Below are 15,936 nucleotides of genomic sequence, written 5' to 3'. Positions count from 1 at the left end.
TTTTCCTTTGCCCCATCCCCTTTCCACATTGGCCAGTGATAGATATTTTATATTTAGCTTTGGAGACGCTCATTGTTTAACAAAAGCTTTGACCAGAGGGGAAGTGGGATGCTAGCGGGGACAGTCTCCTCATTAGCATAGATATAAAGAACAGGACAGTCTCCTCATCATATCAGATGATGTATAAAGAACAGGACAGTCTCCTCATCATATCAGATGATGTATAAAGAACAGGACAGTCTCCTCATATCATATCATAGATGTATAAAGAACAGGACAGTCTCCTCATATCATATCATAGATGTATAAAGAACAAGACAGTCTTTGTAAACTTAAGTCTTCACTCAGAAGTGTTAACCCAAGCAAGGCCATAAGATGGCAGCATTGTGTCTTTTTTGCCTGATGCCGTGGTGATCTGTGAATAATTCAATTATCAGAAACCATTAAATTTGACATTTCATACCAGGGAAATTAAATGTGCTATAATAAAGAAACGAAGAAGAAATAATTTCACAAATGTGCAAAAATAGCCTATACAGCCACCGCTGTCAAATACTTTGAAATGTATTTGTGCCCACAAATGGCACTTGCAACGTGATTTGGCAGCCCCTTATAACTATTCATATAGCACTAAAATGTTTTACTTAAGTAGAAATACTCACAATTAAAAGTCCGGAATTCAAAATGTACTTGAGTAAAAGTACAAAAGTAAGTATTGGTATCAAAAGTACTTAAAGTACCAAAAGTAGAAAGCACTCATTATGCAGAATGTCCCATTTCACAAGTTTTCAAATGTATACACAGCTTGTAGATCGGCTTATTTTCAAATGGCCGAAATGTATATAGGGCTGAAGTGGTTACTGTTATGTTTTGTAATAATAATAAAAATCTACAAAGTAGGCTAACTAACTAAAGTTTTCAAATAATTGTAGTGGAGTAAAAAAATTACAATATTTTCCTCTGAGATGTAGTGGAGTAGAAGTAAAAGTGCAGAAAATTGTTAATACTCCAGTAAAGTACAAAAAATACCTCAAAACTGTACTTAAGTACAGTACTTGAGTAAATGTACTCAGTTACTTTACACCACCGCCGTGTATTTGAGTCTGCATCTGAGCATGCGTGAAGCTGCACCGGCCTTCCACGTGATCACTGTGTACGGAAGTGCTTTCCGCCTCGTCGCTTTAATGTGCATCCTGACCAGCAGCAGCACCGTCCACAACTAACTGCTCTTTATCGGGTATTTGACCATAAAACAGAGAGATCTAAGTCTACAGTGGAGCTCCTTTGATGTTGTATTTGGTTCTGTTGTTAAAACATTAGCAGCAAAGTATTCTTATGGCACAGAATCCATCAGCCTGCTGACAGTCAGTGTGTGAAGGAGAAGGAGAAGTCAGCTAGCCTACAGCCATGGGAGCGGAACACAGCGGGGAGTCTGAACACAAGCATTCCGACTACAGCTCATCAGGTGAACTCTCCTGTGATGTTACTTGATTACTTCATTGTAGTTTTGTCAGAACTCAATAAATAATGTGATAAAAGCAGAAAACGCGGCGTGTGATCAGCTTATTATTGTGCTGACAAAGTTGACAACATATCATTGATGTTTCGGTTCCCTTTTTGATTGATTGATTGAATAGGCCTTCTTTATTAACGGTTTGCAAAAAAAAAGCACAGAAAGTACAGTTCAATACAAAGGGATGCTAAAAGGATTAAACCCAAGAAAGCACTATTTCCATTGTGTCCTGTGTATTCAATTCATCGAAGACCCTGCCTGCTGTAGGATATATTTGTAGAAACATTGGGCCCTAAATGTAAGGGGAAAAAATATTGTATTTGGCCCCTCATTTGTAAAATAAATGTAGATATTTTATGTATATATATTATATATATACTGTTTTTATAATATTGTTTTTTTTTTACCAGTTAATATGCAGATAATCCTAGGTTGAACGCTGACTGTGGACATTCACTCCCCAACCTGTTTACGTCTCTTCACTGTGCCCTGCTTTAAATTATATATTTTCTTAAAGTCTGATGATGAGCTGGATGAATGTGGTCTTAATTGCAGTGGTGCCCTCCCCGGCCAAACACAAGGCCAAGATGGATGACATAGTGGTGGTGGCGCAGGGGACACAGTCCATGCGGAACATCCACAATGACCCAGATGTCATCAAGCTCCAGGAGATCCCCACATTTCAGCCACTTCTGAAAGGTAGCTACCCATGTTTCCCATGATATCTACAAGTCTGTTGGATTGTTATATCTTTACTTCTTCAGAGAAAGTCCACCAAACATCTTTTAACATGCATTTTACACTGTGATTTTCTCACTTCCCAGTACAGTCACATTATACTGTTAGTCACTGGGCAAAGAGTTTAAGGGCTTTGAGAGTCTTTCTTGTTCACTTTACCCACCCACACTTTACAAGCTGGTCTTGTGATTTGAACTTGTCTCAGTATAAGGTTGAAACAGGCAGACGGAACATGATTGTAAGCAAAACATGCACCTAGTGGAAACATTAAAAAAAATTGCAAACAAAGGCTGTTTTGTGTTGTTGAAAGTCTATTCTCGGAGGTGGGAAGCCTCTCAGCACCCCACCTTCTCTGTAAAATACACCTTTTGGGCAGAAAATAAAATATGTCCGCGAGACGGAAATTATTGTATTTACTCCACTGCGCCCTAAACAGATCTGACCAGATCTGTAGAGAGCGCAGTGGAGTAAATAAAATCATTTCCGTCTATGAGCAGAGCCGAGCGCCTGGCAGGGCGTTGGAGAGAACTCACTAACGCTCTGGACCAGGGCTACAGGAGACGGTGCTCCTGCTTTGATGTGTAGCAAAATGTTGTTGCTCTTAGGTTTTGCATTGGTCTTGGTCTGCTTTTTAGATTGTATTGTACTGTTTTTCCCTGAGCTTCCTAGGTAGTGTGTATTGTTTTTACGGATGTTATATGTCTGTGATTGTTATTGTCCTGTATTTGTTGTTACTGGCAGAGCTGTGTAACATTTATTTGCCTCTTCTCTTGGCCAGTTCACACTCATAAAAGAGACTTCAGTCTCAATGTAGTTCATTACTGGTTAAATAAAGGTAATTATTTTATTTTTATTTTTTATGAATCTATATTGTTTACACAACCACTTAACCTGTTGTTACAAATGCGCATAATAATAACAATACATACGATTTATATAGCGCGTTTCTAGGTACTCAAAGTCGCTTTACAGAAACAAAATAAAAACAACTATTAAAATAATGCTTACAAGTACAAAGACCTTGTACTTTGTAAGTCAATTTGGACAAGAGCATCTTCTTGTTAATGTCTAAATTGTAACCTTGTCATAGTGGCAGTAGGACAGCAGTAACCTTGAAGTAGAGGTCGGCAAACAAAAAGCATGCAGCCTATTGTAGGGGGGTTGACGCTTGTCACCAGAAGGTCACAGATATGATCATTAAAGTGAATTAGAAACATTCTCTTCGTCCCTCGGCATTTATCACTGGCATCGTGCCCGCCCTTAACCAAGGCACGTAATTAAAAATGTCTCCAATGAAGCCACTCGGTGGTCAACAGTTGAAGACTTAAGCTGTATTAGCTACTGTAGGTCATGTCTGTGAATTTTATATAACCGTGTATGTGTAGTATCAGTTCGCACTTAACCCATTAAGACCGGGAAAAGCATCTGTCATTTTAGATTTCAACCACTTTAACCATTATTTTATACTTTGGCTATTAAAAAATAGTAGATCTACAACTCATGGCGCGGCACTCCTTGTAGATCTACTATTTTTGAACAATTGTGAAAATTATTGCAATCTTTGAATAATGTGTATCTTTTTAGCAAACATTTGTAACTCAAATCTTTGCTTCTTGGTGATTCTTTACAATGTTTTCTAAATCCTAACAGTTATTTTTTTTTTACTTTCTAAATCAGTGGTTCAATTTGATTTACAAATGTTCGCTTTAAAATATATACATGAAAAGATTTGCACAAATGTTCACAATTTTACAAAAAAATCACACCCAATGTGAAGAGAGTGGTGCTTTTCATGAGTTCATTTCGTTTGTTACTTTTTACAGACTTTGATGACTTCAAAGTATTTTTACTCATTTTAAGTACTTTAGAAAATGTTTTTACTGATTTTTACGTGTTTTTACTCATTTTAACATCTTTTAAGTATTTTTACTCATTGTAAGTATTTTTACTCATTTTAAGTATTTTTTACTCAGTTTAGGAACTGTAAAATGTCTTTACTAATATTTAAGTATTTTTACTCATTTTAAGTATTTTTACTCATTTTAAGTATTTTTACTCAAAAGTGTGTGTTGTGTGTAAGTGTGTGTGTGCGTGTGTGTGTATAATTAGTGTAACTGGTTGCATCTTTGTGTTGCAATCAGCCGCAGCTGTTGAGGCTGTGCTCAAACATACAGAGAGGCCAGGCTCATACGGACGGACGGACGGACACACAGACACACAGACACACACCAGGACAAAGTCACTCCTTGGAGTGGCTAGCACCACTCAAAAATAGCAGATCTACAAGCTCGTAGCGCGGCACTCGGTGCCGCGCTATGAGCTTGTATATCTGCTATTTTTGAATAGCCAAAGAAATCACCCCACTCAGCTATGGGGGTCGGCCATAGCTGAGTGGTTAGTGAGCCCGCCAAGGGAGCCAGAGGCCCTGGTTGCCCCAGGTACGATTCCAGGCCAGGCCAGCAAATGTGTCGATGAAATGAAATTTGTCCCTGAGCAAGACTCTTAACCCCTAATTGCTCACAGGCCCTCATTGGAAACAAGACCGCAAGGACTTTCATGAACGGACCTGTTAAAGGAATTATCCTATCCTAATCTAAAAATGACACAGATGCGTTCCCAGTCTGAATGGGTTAACTAAAACTAGGAACAGCTGCAGGCGTGTGTATTTCAGTGTAATAATGAAACTCATTTGATCTGGGTTTCTCTGCCAGGCGTGCTTAGTGGTCAGACGTCCCCGAGTAGTGTGTGTCTGGAGAGGCTGGACTCGGGCCAGGTGCTCCAGCTGTGTGTCCGCTACCAGGACCACCTCCACCAGTGTGCTGAGGCTGTGGCCTTTGACCAGAACGCCCTGGTCAAGAGGATTAAAGAGGTAAATACACATATATATATATATGTGTGTGATCTCTCTCTGTGAGAATCTCTCCACCGATGCAAACATTGGCTTCACCCCAGGCAGACTGTGTCATTTTGAATTGTGCTTTTGTCGTATAGTGGCGAATGTTCTTAAATGTTCCTTGTATATTGTTTTCATTGAAGCCATGCTTAATTCATTTAAAGGTAATTTTTATTAAAAGGTTAAAGTACTATATTCTGATAGTAATCATTGCTACAGAGCGTTTGTTCGGTCACAGGGGTCTCTCCAGCTCTTCAGTACAACAGAATATAGTACATTTTCAGGAAGGTGACAACATTTAAGCCTATCAGGAGAGAGCACTGAAAATGCATTTTCTGTTTAATGAAGAGCTGGAGAGATATGGAAACTCCTTTTACTGAACAAACACTCTATAGCAATCGGTACTATCAGAATACAGAGCTATTTAACACTTATTTTAACAAAAGTAAATCACTTACCCTACCTTTTAATGCCTCCCATACACAACATGACAAGAGATTTTTAAAAGTCTGACACCCTCTCACACTATACTAGAAGATTTTGCAAAGCCTATTGAAATGATTTCCCATCATGTTCGAAATTCTGTGTTACAGTGAGAACAGTGCCATATGAACCATTCTTGGGTGCTACAGAATATTCAGTTTATTGTAAACATGATCCATCTGAACTTGTGGACACACACACACACACGGGAGCGTGCCGCAACTCGTCCTGATTTTATTACGACTCGGCTGTGAGTGTGATGCATCAATGTGCAGACAAATGGTAATACAGTAAATAGAAAATACAAATAATTAATTATGAATAATTATGATGATAAATATACAAAAATACGTTTTTATTCCTGATACTGTATAACTATTGAGAACTAAATGATGATGATTTGATGAATGAAAAATGTACACTATATAGTTATATTTCATGCCTATATGTCTCCCATCTCTCTGTCCCTTCCCTCTTTCTCTTTTCATCTCTGACCCCTCTCTCTCTTCTTTACTTTCTCTCTGCTTCCTATTCTGTTTCACTTTTTGTATCCATCTGTGGTGTTCCCCCCCCCCCCCCCTCTCATCCCCTCGCCCAGATGGACCTTTCAGTAGAGACCCTTTTCAGCATCATGCAGGAGCGGCAGAAGCGCTATGCCAAGTACGCAGAGCAGATACAGAAAGTCAACGAAATGTCCATGATCCTGCGACGCATCCAGATGGGTATCGACCAGACCATCCCTCTGATGGAGCGCCTCAACAACATGCTGCCCGAGAGCGAGCGCCTCGAACCCTTCAGCATGAGGTCCGACGGTGAGCCTGCCACCAAGTAGAATACCTAAAACACACGCACACACCAGAAACATGCCGTGTAATGGTGTTGCTTTTGACTGGATTCATGGGGGGTTGACAAATAGATAGGAGAGATTCAAAAAGTCATGATGCCAATCCAGGATGCCAGCTGTGAGCCCAAACCCACCCTGCGGTTCTCGTTTTGTTTTCCTTGGTAAGAGAGACACCAATCTACTCGGCACTCCATGTCATCGGCTGTTCTTTTTTATGTTGAACTCTTCATCCAGGGAATTAATGTACCCAGCAGAGAGCCCGGCATCATGTGGAACACAGAGGATATAAAAAAAGTTGTAAGATCAAGGCGTAGCACTGGCTTGAGTTCTACAGTATTGGATACGGATGGTACAGTGGACTGAAAGATCACAGAAAGAAGGGAACTCGGTTGGATTCCCTTTCAAATGCAACATTTAACTCAGGCTGGTGGGGCTTTTTGCGGGGGAAGCGGGGCTCTACTGAGAACATTTGAGAGACACTGATCTATTCAGAGCTCCATGACATTAACCATTTGTGTGTTTTTTTGTGTGGAAGTGTCCCTTAGGCCAGACCGCACCAATGCAACTCCTTGCAACTGCCATTGGGGATAATGGTGGCAAGTAGTTGCATGTTGCAAGGAGTTGCATGTTGCAAGGAGTTGCATTGGTGTGGACTGGCCTTTAGCATGCATGTAGAATGTATATATTTTAAGCACAGATGCCCCAGTTGAACTTGACTCAGAACTCTGCTAAATATTGTGTTAGTGTCATGTTAATAGTGTCATCAACCTATACAAACCTAGGACAATGGGAATTTGGTTGAATTGAATATACTGTAGCAGTAGTCTTGGTCCCCATGCACTTCCCAGGAGGACCAGAGTTGAGAACCTAATTACTAAGTAGCTGGTAGAAGAGAAGAGTTGAGACGAGTCATCTCTACCTTGGGGAAAATAAAAACTAGTATTTTTCTGGGTACCTGGGACCAGAGCAAAGCAAACACTTCATGATTCATGAAGCACTGAAAACCGCCTGGAGAAGTCATTTTGAGTGGATCCCACTTCAGTGCAGAGGCACTATGAGACATTTAATGAGAGACTGGAACTCAACAACAAGTTATTGTGTGAAATACTGTTTAATGAAGTTAACAAACAAACCATTGCTTTGTGTTGTGAATAATATGTATTTATTTATTTGGATAATCCTGTTCAGACATTTTAACAAAGTTAAATAAAAATCTGCATAGTTTAAGCTTTTGTAGTGTGAAAGATATTGTATTATTTTTCAGACGACTGAGTGTTTTATCAACTTTAAACCCTCAACTAATAGTTGAACAAGGTCTGCACTGTACTTTTGCCGAAAATAGCCAGTCTACAAGCTCACAATGCGTTGCGTTGTAAGCTTGCAGATCAGATATTTTCAGGTAATGTTCCCCCCCAGATCCAGAATAGGGATGCTAGGCTTCAAGTGGTTAAGGACAATGGTGCGTGGATAATGTATTAGTAGAACAGTGTATTATGTCATCCTGTCCACCAGGGAGAGCCAAAAGCAAATTGATTTCCCATCAGGCCTGTGAGGTTCTCAACATTAATCAGATTTAAATAACATGATCTTATACTTTTGATATAGTTTGTGCATTACTGATATAGCAACAGTAGTTTTTCACGATTTAGGAGACAAATGAACATTTGACAAATGACATGTTCGCTTTAAAAAATATATATTCAAAGATTTTCACCAATTTTCACGATTTTTCAAAAATAGCTGATCTACAAGCTCATAGGTGCTGTGCTATGTGCTTGTATATCTGCTATTTTTGAATAACCAAATAAATCTAAAATGACACAGATGCGTTCCTGGATTGAATGGGTTCATGTGAAGTTGCACAATGCTGAACCAGTGGTTCTTCAAACTCGTCGGAGACCCTTCTCTACTTCCAGGGTATTAATTTAATTTGCCTGGTGTCCCAGATGATCTAAATAGTTTCTGATTAGACAAAGACATCAGGTGAATGCAATACCTATCTGGTAGCCCTGGTCCAGAGCGTTAGTGAGTTCTCTCTATCTAGGCGCTTGGCTCTGCTCATAGACAAGGAATTCCACTGCCCTGCGAGGGCTCCAACTGAAGAAAAAATAAACAAAACCACTTCGCTACTCACTGAAACAAAGGCTGTATTGTGTTGTTGAAAGTCTATTCTCGGAGGTGGGAAGCCTCTCGGCACCCCACCTACTCTGTAAAATACACTTTTTGGCCAGTAAATTGAATATGTCCGAATTATTTTATTTACTCGACTGCGCCCTCTGCAGATCTGGTCAATGGTACGAGGCTTCCCACCTCCGAGAATAGACTTTCAACCAACGCAAAACAGCCTTTGTTTTGGTGAGTAGCGAAGTGGTTTTGTTTGTTTTTACTACAGTTGGAGCCCTCGCAGGGCAGTGGAATTCCTTGTCTATGAGCAGAGCCGAGCGCCTGGCAGGGCGTTAGAGAGAACTCACTAACGCTCTGGAGTCTGGACCAGGGCTACCTATCTGGCAGGATAGAAGCAGTACTATGGATACTGGCAGGATAGAAGACAGTCTTTCTAGTAGAAAGCGAGTATTATTGGGATTTATATCCTTTTTATCTCATCACTATCAATATTCTATTCAACTTTCTACTCAATTGGGCACTGAATCCTCGAAATATCATTTAGATAATTAATCAACATTTGTTCTTGGCAATGATTGGTGCCACAACAGATAAAGTAAAACTTGAACTGTATAGCACTTTCTTATGCCAGGAGACTTAACAGGATGTCAAACATTATGCAAATAGAATATATTATACTGTAGATGAAAGAATATGTAATGAGTAACTTACAAAATAGGAGATGTAGGGCCGCGTTAGGACTACCGTAAACCTTCTGTTATCGCAACAATCACCTGTTAATTGTTTTGAGAAGCAGAATTATCCCAATTTAATGGCATAAGGCATTCTAGTTGATCGCAAGTAGAGAAGTCGCCTCCACTTTGATATATTATGATTTCCTTTCATATGTAGATTAAAAAGGTGTTAAAAATTTGTCAAATTGCACCCAGGGGTGTTGTTTGAACACGGATAACCTAATGGGAAACCTGTCACAGCATTCTTTGGAGAAGCAGGTACAGCAGTTAAAGTTCCTTTTGTAAAACCAAGTAACCTCCAGGCTGCCATATTAACCGTAATGATGATACAGAATTGTTTAATCGTTCTTTTAGTTAATGAAAGAAATCAATTTCCCCATGTGTACTACTGCTTTTCTCTTTCAATATTTGTATAGATTTTTGTCAAAATTACGTGCACATTACAAAGACACATACTTACACAAAAAAACACACAAGACAGAATCAACAACAAACCAGCAATCAACAATTGCTTCATAATTTTCAATAAAAGATCATTAAAAACAATTGTAGTAGTCATGTATACTCCAACTACTGATTTTTACTATTCTGATTAGTAAAACATGAATCAGTGTGTCATCCTGTGTGACTATTCTTATCTCTGACATCTTGTAACATCATGCATGTCAATGTTTGTTATTCTTGGGTACAATTGCCCTCTTATTTTCAAAGGAAAATGATTTCAATTATGAATTGCTTCTGTATCATTACACTTTTTCTTCAGAAATGTACAGTACATCAGGCCTGTGTTAAATTGTGAAATGTTCTCCTTTGAAAAGTCTCATTGTGATTCTAATTTCTGACATCATGTAGTACTATCTATTAGGTTCTAAATCACCGCAAAATGTTCTAAATTGAGATTGAATTACTGTTAGGATTGTCCAAACATTCTGTAGTAGTGGTTCAGACCTGTCTCTAGACCTACAATATATGAACCCTGCTAGACAAGGACCAGAGCTTTCTCTCCTGTGCCTCCCCTACATTTTACACTGAAGTTAAAGTTAAACTACATAGAATGTCCACAAGCCCCCCGACTTTATCTCAGAACAGCATAATTGTGTGACATGTGTAGTATGGGATTAAGTTATTGGACATTTGATTGGATCATGTGCATCTTCTGGTCTCATTCTCATTGGTTGCAGGGCGTTGGCACTTTATATGGCAGATTACAGCATGTCCTTGCTAGTTGTTAGAAAGGTTTGATTGATTGATTGATGTAGTTTATTTAGAAAGACATGAGAATAGTACATGACAGTACATAACAGTACATGGAAGTACAAATTCACAATACAAGGTCTACTAAACTGGAAACCCTCATTAAGCATTACGCTTGTTTAAGATGAGAACCCCATGCACACAAATCATGATGAAATATAAGAGGCAGGCAGATATACACACTACTATACAGAATGTCATACAATCAGCTTTCAGGTTACTGGTATGACGAGAGAAAAAATATATATATATACAAAAGAGGAAAATGAAGGAGGGGGGGGGGTAGGGAGGGGTAGGTTAAGACTTAGACAGGGGCCATTTTCGAATTGCAGCCTCCTGAAGGTGTATCTTTAGGGCAGTTTTGAAAGTGAGTAGGGTTTTACACTCCTTTACTCCTTTTGGTAGGGCATTCCACATTTTTGATGAATAGCATGAGAACGAGTTCATACCCTTAGTTGAGCCAAATCTGGGTTGAACATGATCAGTGGAGCTGCCTCTGGTGTTATGATCATGGACTTCATTAACATTTTTGAAGTATTTTGACAAATACAGGGGGATCCCAATGTTGTGGTGTATCTTGAAGACCAGGCCCATAGCAAGTTGCTGTACTCTGTCCTCAACCCTAAGCCATCCAATCCTAGCAAAATGAGCAGGGGTTAGATGGGTTCTGTGATTGAGGCCAAGAAGTAGCCTTACAAGTTTGTTTTGGGATGTTTGGAGCCTTGTTTTTAAGGCCTTGGAGGTGTTGTGATACCATGAAGTGCATGCATAATCATAATGACCTTGAATGAGGGCCCCTGCAAGAATCTTCAGAGTATTCTTACTGACTAGGCGATCAATCCTCCACAAATAGCGTGTTGTTCGGTTGACATTTTTGATCACTTTTTCGGCGTTTTTGTTACCAGAGATGTTTGCCTCCAAGATGGAGCCCAGGTAGGTAATTTCATCCTTTCTTTTGATGACATTATCACCCACTTTGATCGTGAAACTCTCTGCCTTGCTAAGGTTAGGACTGGACCCAAAGAGGATGGATTCAGTTTTACCCAGGTGTAATGAAAGTTTGTTGTCAGAGAGCCAGATGCAGATCTTGTTGAGTTCGGAGCTGAGAGTTTTCTCAACCTGCAGCCTGTCCCTGTCCGAGACTAGCAGGGCCGAGTCATCTGCGAACAGGAACAGCTTGCAGTCGCAGGCCGATGACATGTCATTCACATATATCAGGAACAGTAAAGGTCCTAGTATACTTCCTTGTGGGACACCACAAGTCACAGGGAGGGGGGGGGACTGGGTGCCGTTTACTTCCACCACTTGCTCCCTCCCTTCCAGGTAGGATCTCATCCAGTTCACTGACGTATTATCAAAACCTATTGCTTTGAGCTTATTGATCATAATTGGGTGATTGACGGTGTCAAAGGCCTTCTGGAGGTCCAGCATGACCATGCCGCAATATTTGCCCTTGTCGACATCTTGTTTGATAGAGTCGTTCAAATAGAGAAGGCATGCGTCAGTGGAGTGGTTTGTTCTGAAACCAGATTGGAATTTGTAAATTAGATTTTTTTCGGCAAGATACTTATCGACCTGTTCATAGACTATTTTTTCCATGACTTTCGAGATGGAGCTAAGAATAGAAATAGGGCGGTAGTTGCCAGGGTCTAATTTGTTTCCTTTTTTGTACAGAGGGGTCACCCTTGCTTTTTTGAAATCGTTAGGGACCCGTCCCTGTATGATGGAGAGGTATATTATGTGGGTAATGATTGGAGCAATGGAGGCGGCCGAGTCTTTTAGAAATTTGGCGGGGATATTGTCGAGGCCTGTGGCTTTGTGTTGATGAAGAGCACTCAATTTTTTAAACACCTCTTCTGTTTTCACAGGGGAGAGTTTAAAATCATCTTTCCGTACACCCTGTTTTTTGTAAAATGAGTCAACATGCTCTTCACCATAGCACCCAGAGTGAGGGGGAAGTTTTTCAACCAAATCTGAGGTTATGGTCGTGAAGAATATGTTGAGGATTTTACTCAACAGAGTTACCCAGAGCTCCCCAGAACAGTTATAGTCTCCTGTTCTGTGCCAGAACTAGAGTTTCCTACTGACAGTACTGCCTATAACCAGTGATCATTCATGAATTGCTGTGTCCTGGAACAGCTGTACTGTGCTCACCTGATTAGAAGTTATAAGTCTAATGAAATGAGAATCCTTGTCATGCCTGTCCTTACCCACACCTCATCACACAGCAGTAACACAATATCTTCAAATAAATAGACCCTTTTCACAGCAGCCATTTTGATGGGTAAAAAAAATGGAACGTATTAAGGTTAGTTGTGGTTTATAGATGGCACTGTGCCTGCAAAGACAATTCCTGTATAGTATGTATGTAGTACTGCTCATGCTTCATGAGCAGTCGCGGAATTCCGGATCAATCAGCAATCGATGAGGCACATAGGAGTCGAGACAATATCCTAGGTGGAGGTGGTTGTGCTTTATGTTACATGATATCATGGTCAGAATCTCATTAACACTCATGTCAGTGGTACGGTAGTTCTGCCTCGAGCACAGGGCCAGAGATCATAGTTGTACTGTAGCTGTTTCAAGGACAAACTGCACCATAACAAGATAGGCTGTACCAAAACAACAGCTATTATGCCTAGTGGAGACATTTAGGCTCTTACAAGCTGTCAAATACAATGTATTGTAGAAGTATTATAAGTGATGGTAACATCTAAAGGTTAGATATAAGCAAAGCAGCCATAATATTATCATTTCTTCCTCAGCACACAGCAACACCTAAATTAAACACACGTGTATGTGTAACATTATTACCTTCAGTTGTGTTCACCTATTAATATGGCTGCTGTGAAAAGGGGAAATGGGAGTCCCAAATACATAAGTGTTAGTTGCACTAAGAGCATCAGCCAAATGCCCGAACTAAACCAGTACAACGGTTTAGAAACCCAATTTCCTTCTAAAAACAAAGATAATTTGCAAAAACTATGAGAGCCAGGTCTGTTGTAAACACCAGTTGTGTGAGGGAACCTTCGCCTCTGGCGTTTGCCAGGATCAATTGACTTCCACTCTGTAAAATTAGCAGGTGCTGCTGCTTTTATTTGACAGTCACTTCTAGTGATTCATACCCAATGGACCGTCCCTCTTTGAGATTGGGCCAAACATTTTTGTCCCTTTCCTTCTCTCTCTCATTCTGTTTCTCATAATCTGCTACAGGAGATGTGAATCCCACCACTGACCATGACCATCTATAACTCTTATTAAAATAACTGGTGCTTTATTACACTGTTCTGTCCTCAAGGACACAAGTCACTAGAACCGACTAATCAAACGCACCGTTTGGGGCTGCCAGATGAAACCATTTTGTTTCAATTCATATTCAATTCATAGGATAATTGTGCCGGTTTAACACTTTAAACCTGGCATTCCTATATTGGGCATGTTTTTTTTTTGTAACAATAAAAAAAGGGTTTAGAAAATAGCCTATCTACAAACTTACTGAAAACGACATGTTGCATCATGAGCTTGTAGATCTGCTATTTTCTGTTTTTTTTTGCCATTTTGCAGCCAGATGCTATGACTAATTAGGGGTCCCCTTGGCATGGAAAGTTGGGTGGGTGGGTTTTTGTTGCAAATGTTGGACAGTGATGGCCTCAAATGTCGATTCAATGACACCACCACAAAATGTTAGCGTGACAGCATCATGCTTCATCTCGCCTGTAGCCAAACAAAACAGCAGCTCATTGCGGCATCAATTTAGAATTACCTGCTGCTGTGTTAGGAAGCAAGGTCACATTGCATCACAAGGGGGAGGTGTGTGGTGTAATAAATGTTTCATTTTTCTTTTCTTTTTATGTGCCATTTATGTATCACCTGCAGAGATACTTCAACTTTGTGAGATAAAGAGAGAAAAACGTTCTAATACCTGTGAGTTATGCAACAGGGGAACGTGAGCCAAGGCTGAAGAAGGAAACCAACTGTTCTAATTATTCCCATAAAGTGTATGCAAGACAGGTTTTTATCAAAAAGGTAATTGGTTGTCAATTGTTAACTCGGGTACTGTAAGTGCCTAGGGTAATATATTATTTCCTGCTGTCTCTTACCTACCTACATACCTACCTACTACATTACTTGTAGCCATCAATATCATACTGTGCTGTATGTACATGTATATCATACTGTATGTGTGTCATTGTCTAATCACAGCTTCAGCTGCCATTGTTTTGCATTTTCTCCAAAGTCACTAAAACTTTACTGAACTTTTCCTGAATAATTGAGCTTTGCAAAATATCACTGCGTGGTTAAGAAGTCATGGTTGGCTTTTATTAGTAGTGTAAATCTTTTCTCCAGCGGATATCTTGGCTAGACTTTTCAAATCAAACCACACTTTAAGACATAACGATCACATAACTTTAACACAAAAAAACATAAAGGCTGTTAGTCTTGAACTGTAATCCCATGCAATTTAAGAAATATATATGAAGCAAATCATTTATCAGACCTGAGTCAAACAGTATTGACACATTCTTTAAAGCATTCATTTGAACCGCATATGCTAGGGTTAATGATGCATCAAACTAGTTCAGATAGAGCAGTGGTTTTCAACCCTTTTCATATCAAGGTCCATTATTTATTAGGCATGAGCCACAGACCACCATTTGATGAGATTTTAGCCTCTCAGACCCAAGACCCAATATTTTGTTGTCGTTGGATAAGATTTTGTCCACAATTCCATGCTGTATTAAAGGTAGGGTAAGTGATTTGCAATTATTCAAATAATTGCAAAATGGGTCTATGTTCTGATAGAGCTCGTTACTATAGAGTGTCCTGTCCATATAAAGAGTCTCCATGTCTCTCCAGCTCTTTATAAAACAGAAAATGTATTTTGTAGTTCTTTTTTTTTTTTTTGTAGTTTCATTTCCAATTTTATCCAACCAGGACAGAGAACTCAATCAGGATATAGATTAAACAAGTGAAATTGGAAGTGATGACACTAAGAAATGAGCAGACAAAATTTTAACTGGAACACTATACAAATTAAGCTTAAAAATGGGTACTTTCTCCTGATTGGCTGAGATTTTGACACCTACCGAAAAATGTATTTTCTGTTTATTAAAGAGCTGGAGAGACAGGGAGACATCTGTTACTGAACAAACACTCTATAGCAATGATTACTATCAGAATATAGTATTTTAACCTTTTAACAAAATACTTTTTGTTTTAACCAAAAAATATCACTTACCCTACCTTTAATGTTGGTACCATAGGAGAGATAACAGGCAAACTGTTACGTCTCGCTCCCCCTCGCCTCCACATCCTGTTGCTGTGGCCTCTCTGTACTCATCAGCACCACCCA

General features: G+C 39.6%; 1 protein-coding gene across 1 annotated transcript; it reads left to right on the top strand.

The window, feature by feature from the left end:
• The first annotated feature begins 1,184 nt into the window (after positions 1-1,184).
• On the top strand, positions 1,185-7,264 carry borcs5 (BLOC-1 related complex subunit 5). Its single transcript, XM_080438393.1, has 4 exons — positions 1,185-1,465; positions 2,069-2,212; positions 4,963-5,120; positions 6,226-7,264. The coding sequence occupies exons 1-4, from the start codon at positions 1,408-1,410 to the stop codon at positions 6,457-6,459; spliced, it is 594 nt and encodes a 197-aa protein (XP_080294519.1). The 5' UTR covers positions 1,185-1,407; the 3' UTR covers positions 6,460-7,264.
• Positions 7,265-15,936: the final 8,672 nt, after the last annotated feature.

This window comes from Gymnoscopelus braueri, assembly GCF_963280865.1.
Source record: "Gymnoscopelus braueri genome assembly, chromosome: 9".
Lineage (NCBI taxonomy): Eukaryota > Metazoa > Chordata > Actinopteri > Myctophiformes > Myctophidae > Gymnoscopelus > Gymnoscopelus braueri.
The sequence above is the reverse complement of the archived record's forward strand: the minus strand, read 5'-3'. Positions and strand labels throughout refer to the sequence as shown.